The 7,514-nt window shown below is 53.8% G+C and overlaps 1 protein-coding gene across 1 annotated transcript; it reads left to right on the forward strand.

Annotated features, from left to right (window-relative positions):
- Positions 1-331: 331 nt before the first annotated feature.
- Positions 332-4,997, forward strand: LOC137214864 (kallikrein-7-like). Its single transcript, XM_067719224.1, has 6 exons — positions 332-392; positions 695-821; positions 1,291-1,447; positions 1,668-1,909; positions 2,135-2,271; positions 4,166-4,997. Exons 2-6 carry the CDS (start codon positions 749-751, stop codon positions 4,319-4,321), a joined length of 765 nt encoding a protein of 254 aa, XP_067575325.1. The 5' UTR covers positions 332-392; positions 695-748; the 3' UTR covers positions 4,322-4,997.
- Positions 4,998-7,514: the final 2,517 nt, after the last annotated feature.

Raw genomic sequence — 7,514 nt, forward strand, 5'->3', positions numbered from 1 at the left:
AGAGGGGACTGGGGCAAGAAAGTGGCCCCAAAGGAGGACCCAAGTCACAGCGCATTTCCTGAGCTCAGCCACTCCTTGAATCTGCCCCTCGAAGCCAGAGCACCTGCGGCTCCCGCCTCCGTAGCGGCCACCGGGGATGCTGGGCCCAGAGGGTGCTGCGGGAGGGTGGAAGAAGTAGAGTGCTGCCAAGTGAATTAGCTGCCTCGGGGCTTCGAGATAACCAGATGCACAGGAAGAGTGTCTCAGAGCCTTTCCCACCTGCATCCCGGGGCGCTGAGGGCGGGGGCGGGGGCGGGGGCTGGACTTGGTATAAGACTGCCGCCCTCGGCAGGTCCGGAGACACTTGACTCCCAACCGAGTCTGCGCCCCACGTCAGATCAGGCCCTCCGGAGGTGAGAAGGGGCCTCATTTGGGGGGGGGGGGGCGATGAGGCTGGCTGGACAGCTGACTCCTGTTCCTGAGGGGAGGGGGCAGTGGGAAGCCTGGACGCCCGCGCCCGGCTCTGACAGATGAGGGGCTGGAGGTCTGCAATTTCTGGTCTCTTAGGGGAAAAGGAACTAGGGATACAGACTTATGGATGGCGAGAGATGGGAGACCAGATTCCTGGGTCCCAAGGGGAAAGACTCCTGGGTCTGAAGGAGGAGGGGGCTGGGGGCCAGGACTCCTGCTTCCTGAACTCTGTCCTTCTCCCCAGCAAAAGAGACCCCTCCTCTACCTGGCAGCCCCTGAGAGACTCAGAGAAGCCACCATGGCAGGATTCCTTCTTCCAGCCCTGCTGACCCTACTGCTGTCCTTAGCCCCGGGATCTGCTGCACAGGAAGGTGAGGGCCGGTCTGGGAGGGCTGCCCTAACCCTTGGACCTCCCATCATCCCCAGTGACCCTCTTCAAGGGCCCCTCTCTCCAAGGGGTCCCTGAGTCAGGACCTCCCTCTGCTCCAGCAGCTTTCTCCCTCAGAAGACAAGACTCTTCTGCCACTTTTCTTCCTGCTTCCTTCTGACTCCTGGGGTCTCTGTGTCCCCCGGGCCCTGTCTTCTGCACTCAGGGTCTCTCCTATGAGCTTCTGTCGTCAGCCCCAGACAGACAAGATGCTCCGCCTGGGTTTCTGAGTGGGCTGCCTCTGTCTCTCTCCATCTCCATCTCCTGCTTTCTCTGCACTGTTCTCCATTTCTGCCTCTGCATTTCTCCCTGTCTCTCTGTCTGTCTCCATCTCTGTCCCCAAATCCCTCCGCTGCTGACTCAGCCTTCCTCTGAGGCTTACTACCCATGTTTTTCTCCATGTCTCTCTCCAGCCCAGGATAAGAACGGCGAGAAGATTATTGATGGGATTCCGTGTCTAAGAGGCGCCCAGCCCTGGCAGGTGGCCCTGCTCAGAGGCAATCAGCTCTACTGTGGAGGCGTGCTGGTCAACGAGCACTGGGTGCTTACTGCTGCCCACTGCCTGATGAAGTACGTGGGCACGGGTGCTCTGAGCACTTCCAGCTCTCCCTCTGGGTCCCTGCCCACCCCCCAGTCTCTGTTCCACCGACCCCCGTCTCTGCCCTCCCCCCTCTCTGGGTCTCTGTCTTTCCCCCCCACCCCCGCCCAGGATCTCTGTTTTTCTCTCTCTGGGTCTCTGTCCCACTCTCTCACTCCCAGTGACGCTATGAATGTTGCTCCGTTCTCCCAGTTCGTACAACGTGCATATGGGCAGTGAATACCTGAGCAGAGGCCAGAAGATCAGGGCCACAATGTCATTCCGCCACCCTGACTACTCCACGCAGAGCCAGGCTAATGACCTCATGCTGGTGAAGCTAAGGACGCCGGCCAAGCTGTCATCCACCGTGAAGAAGGTCAACCTGCCTTCCCGCTGTGAACCCCCTGGGACCACGTGTACCGTTTCTGGCTGGGGCACCACCACCAGCCCTATTGGTGAGGCTCCCTCAGTGACCCAGGAGCCCCAGATCCTGAACCCCTCCTCCCTCAGACCCCGGAGACCAGGAATCAGGTCCTTTTTCAACATCCTAATGTTGAGCACCCCAGCCCCCTCCTCCTTCAAGGTCTAGGATCCTGGACCCCCATCCTCTCCCCATCAGGACCCACGGGTCCACAGTCCCAGGCCTCTGACTAACAAGCCCCCCCACCCTCATCTTGCAGCGACCTTTCCAGAGAAACTCATGTGCACAGACGTCGACATCATCTCCTCTGAAGACTGCAGGAAGGTTTACAGGGACTTGCTGGGAGATTCCATGCTGTGTGCTGGCATCCCCAACTCCAGCACCAATGCCTGCAACGTGAGCCCTCCTTCCTCCCCCGCCCTGGGTCCCTGGCTGCTTCATCTCAGCACAGAGCCCCATCTCCCCCCTCTATCCAGAATCTTTGCACCTGACCTTGGCGCTGAGCATTCCATCATCACCCCCCGCCCCACCCTAGCCCAGCTTTCCTAGCTTTCTCTATCCCATTCTCTGCTCAGGTCAGTAGTGGCAGCCCAGTGGGGGCTGGTATGGCCCTGAGGATGAGGCAGAAAGATGAATGGGAGGGGCTGGGGATGGGCAACATGCGGCCAGGATTAGGGGAAGGCGAGTGAAGCCTTGGCTTCAAACCCAAACCTTAAAGGGGAGGGTGTGCCCAGAAAACTCAGTAATCAAGATAAATCACATTCTTATGCAATATTTTTTTAAAAAATCTATGCAAAAGTCCACGATGAACAAAATGTCAGAATTTTCAATAAAGAGGCATCAGTCTTACTGAATTTCCCACTTACCTCAGGCTTCAGTAAGTCTCAGCACAGCCCTGTACCGACCCTTTATCTAAAACTGGGATACTGTGTTTATCATGGACTTTTTCATATTAAATTCAATTTTAAGGTATTGCAGGAAAATACTGTTTATTGCAATTACCGAGACTGTGTGCCCGCAGTTAATGTCTCACTCACCTCACCTGGGTCCTGGTCCCGGGCAAAGAACTGTCTCTCCCCTCCTCTTTGTAACCCCCTCCCTGTCTCTGAACAGTATCTTCCCACATCTCCCTTTACACCTAATTTCATTTCATTCTTTCCATCAGTGTTGCCACCCACCCCCGCCCCCATTGGCTGTCTGCTTCTGTCACTCTTTTTTTTTTTTTTTTTTTTTTTTTTTTTTTGGGGTACGCGGGCCTCTCACCGTTGTGGCCTCTCCCGTTGCGGAGCACAGGCTCCGGACGCGCAGGCTCAGCGGCCATGGCTCACGGGCCCAGCCGCTCTGCGGCTTGTGGGATCTTCCCAGACCGGGTCATGAACCCGTGTCCCCTGCATCGGCAGGCGGACTCCCAACCGCTGCGCCACCAGGGAAGCCTGTCTTTTTATCTGCCTACCTCTCTGCCGCTCTCTCCAGCCCCTACACAAGTGTTTCTCTGTCCTCCCTCTACTGCTCCACCGTTCTTTTCTCCATCCTTTGCTTAACTCTCTTCCTCTTCTCTGTGATTCCCTTTCTTTGCCTCTCTCCCCGTACCTCCACTCCTTTTGCTCTCACCTGCACCCTCAGCTGTCAGGGGTGGTGGGAGGGTAAGTGTTAGGGATGGGGTGATGGGCCAGGAATGTGTGTCCTAGAGAATGGGACATCCTTCTCTTCCGCTAGTGAGGGCCGGCTTCACAAATGCGCAAGTTGTACAGTGACACGCGCTCCCACACTCAGGAGAGTCCCACCCTCGGTTTAAAGCACTCCTGTTGCTGTCTTGAAATTCTTAATACTTTCTGAGCGAGGGAGCCCACACTTTCATTTTGCACGGGGCCTTATGAATTGTGTCATCGGTTAGGACCCCGATTTCCAAGACCAGCCTGTCCCTCTTTCATGCCCATGTATCCATTCCCTGGAGATACTGCCCCTTCTCCCACGGGCTTGGCGCTGAGTCCTCGAAGATGGGGAAGAAATGGGGCTCTGACCCCCTGGAAGCCCTGCCCCTTCCCTGGGATTGGTCCCATTGGCCGGGGCTCAAGCCAATGTCTTCAGAGAACGTGCTTTGTCTTCTCCATGACGGCCCTAATTCCTGCTCTACTATTGGTCCCCAGAGACTATGAGTCTCTCCCCATTGGCCGGGGTGGAAGTCCAGGGTCTGGCAAGACAAAGACTGACAACCGTGGGGGTGAATGAGACAGAAGTGGGGGCGGGACTTCACGCTGAAGCTGAAGCTAATTTGCTTTGTCCCCTCCAGGGTGACTCAGGGGGACCACTGATGTGCAAAGGTACTTTGCAAGGCCTGGTGTCCTGGGGAGCTTTCCCTTGCGGCCAACCCAACAACCCAGCTGTCTATACCCAAGTCTGCAAGTACATCGATTGGATAAACACCACCATCAGCACGTATTGCTAATCTCTCCGTACTCCCATCTCTCCATCCCTACACCCCGAACAGGAAATTCACAGAAATAAGGACGTCGATGATCTACAGTCATACTTGACTTTACTTTTCCTCAAAGACATATCAAAACCTCCACAATATGCCATGTGTGTAAGTCAATCAAATCAGCAAGGACTTAAAACCAAAACACGAGACGCAAAAACCTCAGAGCTGGTAAAGAAGTAGTGAGACCAGCACCTTCGGCCATTGAAACTGTAAATTCATACGATTTTTATGGAAGTTGATTGGGCAATGTGAATCAGGACCCTTGTTCTCCACCTTTGACCCAGCAATTCTAGTTCTAGGAAGATACTACTAAAAAAAAAAAAAAAAAAAAAAAAAAAAAATCCAAAATGTGGAGCAAGGTTTGAATTTATCACAACATTATTTATCATAGCAAAACAGTGGAAACACTGAATATGTCCGGAATCGGTGGAGTGTTTAAGTAAACAATAGGCTAGCTTGAGACAAGGATATTATGCAGCTGCTAAGGATAATAATTACGCAGAATTGTTAGTGCTATGCAAGGATGTTTATGCTATGTGATGTTAAATGAGAAAAGGAAGATACGGAAATATATGTGTATGTGATCATTGCTATGTAAAATGAAAATATTCACAAAATAAAACCTGAGATCATGTGTACCAAACTGCATACGGTGGTAGTCATGGGAAGGTAGCCTGCTTCCTTGCATTTACTTTTCTGCGGGTATGCACTTTATAACCTGAAAAACAACAGTGGAAAAGCTCTGGAGCTCTAAGGTGGAGGAGAGGAGACCCTTAGAGAGGAGAGAAAAATGTATCTGGTTCTTGGTCCCTTGCCTTGCCTCCCTGCTCAGCGGCATATTTTTTCCCCATTTTCTGGGTCTCCGTCTTCCTCATCGGTAAAATGGAGAAGCGAAAGAGGAAAAGGGAAGGTAAAGAGAGTAAAAGGGAGGGAGGAGAGAATATGTCTACTTCTTCAGGGTGGAAAGGGGCGTGAAAGTGTTTCTGGGCATTTCACGGGTGACAGACTAGGAGAGAGGGAGAAGGTGTGGGGGAAGCATAGGGCTGGCAGGAAGACAGGACACCTGGGTCCCACGGGGGCCCGCCAAAAGTGAGCCCCCAGCCTCCTGGACGCCAGGGGAGGCTGGGGGCTGGGAACCCAGGTAGGTGGTCTCCGTCCTCAAGAAGGCAGGGAAGGGGCCTCAGAAAGGGTGGAGGTAGGAGTCCCAGTGACTCAGCCTGGCCATGCCCCTACTCCTGCCATCCAAGTCTCGTGGGCAGCCGTACCTCAGAAGGTGCTGACAGAGGGAGCCTCTCCGCTGCCCAGGACTCACCTCTCCTACCTGTCTTTCCAGGTTCTCCCCCAGAATCCTTGCCTGGTCGACATTCTCCTCTTGTTGGAGCTCCGCCGTCTTCCCCTCTCTCCTAGCCTCCTATTCTCCCACGCGTCTCCGTACTGCAGGAAGCCTGGAGCCACCGTGGAATCCCTTAACTTCCTCTGGTGTTCCTGTGCACAGGAGGCTGAGCCCCCGCCTCCCTCAGACCCAGCAGTCCAGGCCCCCAGCCCCTCCCGCCTCTGGATCTGTGTCAAGTTTAAGGAACGTCAAGAGTATTTGGCCACCACCCTCATGAAACTCCATCAACTTCCCCTCTCTCCAGCAAGCCACCCCAAATCCACATTCAACCTAAAAGTTTAAAAAGTAACAAAACATGGGGCTTCCCTGGTGGCGCAGTGGTTGAGAGTCCGCCTGCCGATGCAGGGGACGCGGGTTCGTGCCCCCGTCCGGGAGGCTCCCACATGCCGTGGAGCGGCTGGGCCCGTGAGCCATGGCCGCTGAGCCTGTGCTCGGCAGCGGGAGAGGCCACAGCAGTGAGAGGCCCGCATACTGAAAAAAAAACAAAAAACTTCATTTTTCTTTGGGTAGCTGATAAAATGTAATAGTTAAAGACACTGACTCTAGAAACTGCGCTCTTCGGGTGCCAATCCCAGCTCTGGCAGCTGCCAGCTATTCACCTTTGAGCACATCACCTCCCCACCCTTGTTCCTTCAACCTTGAAATGAGAGAAGTAGCACCTATTTCCCAGGGCTGTTATGAAGATTGTATAAGTTTACTATTCAGAAAGTGCTAGAACATTGTCTGACACAGAATAAGCCTGCAATGAGTGTTGGGCTTTTTTTGTTTGTTTGTTTGTTTTTGGCTGTACCACACGGCACGTGGGATCTTAGTTGCCCAACCAGGGATCGAACCCGCGTCCCCTGCATTGGAAGCGTGGAGTCAACCACTGCACCGCCGGGGAAGCCCCTGAGTGTTGGTTTTTATTGTTCGTGGCTTCTGGCTCTCTTCCCTGCTTGCACTTTCGTAAAGTTTTCTTGTAAAACATTTTCTTTATTGAAGACTTTTGCAGAGCGTGTCACTTGGGAGAAAAACATCTCATAAATAAGCCTGCGCGGCGTGTGGGGATGGCAGAACCATGAAGGCCACTGGCAAATGCCTAGAGCTGGGGACCTCATTCTCTCCCTTAGAGGTTCTTCCACTCCCCACTGCCTACCACCTCCCTCCTTTCCCACAGGGCTCCCAGTAACTCCTCCCAAATCCACCCATCCCGTATTATAGTAAGGTGGGACCAGACGGGGCCCCAAGAGACACGCCATGTCCACCGCCATGTTGGAAGCTGAGTTCCAATTCCGGCTCCACCGTTTCCTGGGTGTTTGAGGTTGAGCAATGAAATTCCTTTCTCTGAGCCTCAGTTTTCTTTTGTGTAAAACAGCCGTGGGAGGAATGAAGTCATTTAGTCATTTGGTCAACATTTGCTAAGGCTTCCTCTGGGCCGAGTCCTGTGCTGGTGCTTGGGACGTAGAGGTGAGCGAGAACCAGCGCCTACGCTCAAGGAGCTCATGGTCCAGTGGGGGAGGTGGGTGTGGATCCAGACGGTCACCCTCCAGCGTGACATGAAGGAGGCACCTGCTGTGGGATCTTAGTTGAGAGTGACTAACCCGTCTGCAGAGGGTTGGAAGTTGGGTGGTGTTCAGGGAAGTCTTCCTGAAGGAGGTAATGTTTAAGCAAAGACTTGAAGGACAAGTTGTTACCAGGAGAAGCTGGGAAGAGCATTCTGGGAGGCGGGAATAGCCTAGACGAAGGCCTAGAGGTTAGAAGACATGGAATGGTTCAGGAAAGCTTCAA

Source organism: Pseudorca crassidens, chromosome 20 (genome assembly GCF_039906515.1).
Source record: "Pseudorca crassidens isolate mPseCra1 chromosome 20, mPseCra1.hap1, whole genome shotgun sequence".
NCBI classification, from domain to species: Eukaryota; Metazoa; Chordata; class Mammalia; order Artiodactyla; family Delphinidae; genus Pseudorca; species Pseudorca crassidens.

What these genes read in the sequence shown, in the direction of transcription:
- LOC137214864 (XM_067719224.1), top strand. Translation starts at nt 749, where the DNA reads ATGGCAGGATTCCTTCTTCCAGCCCTGCTGACCCTACTGCTGTCCTTA. An exon ending in GGGATCTGCTGCACAGGAAG is followed by an intron (nt 822 to 1,290) that starts GTGAGGGCCGGT and finishes GTCTCTCTCCAG; the next exon opens with CCCAGGATAAGAACGGCGAG. An exon ending in GCTGCCCACTGCCTGATGAA is followed by an intron (nt 1,448 to 1,667) that starts GTACGTGGGCAC and finishes CCGTTCTCCCAG; the next exon opens with TTCGTACAACGTGCATATGG.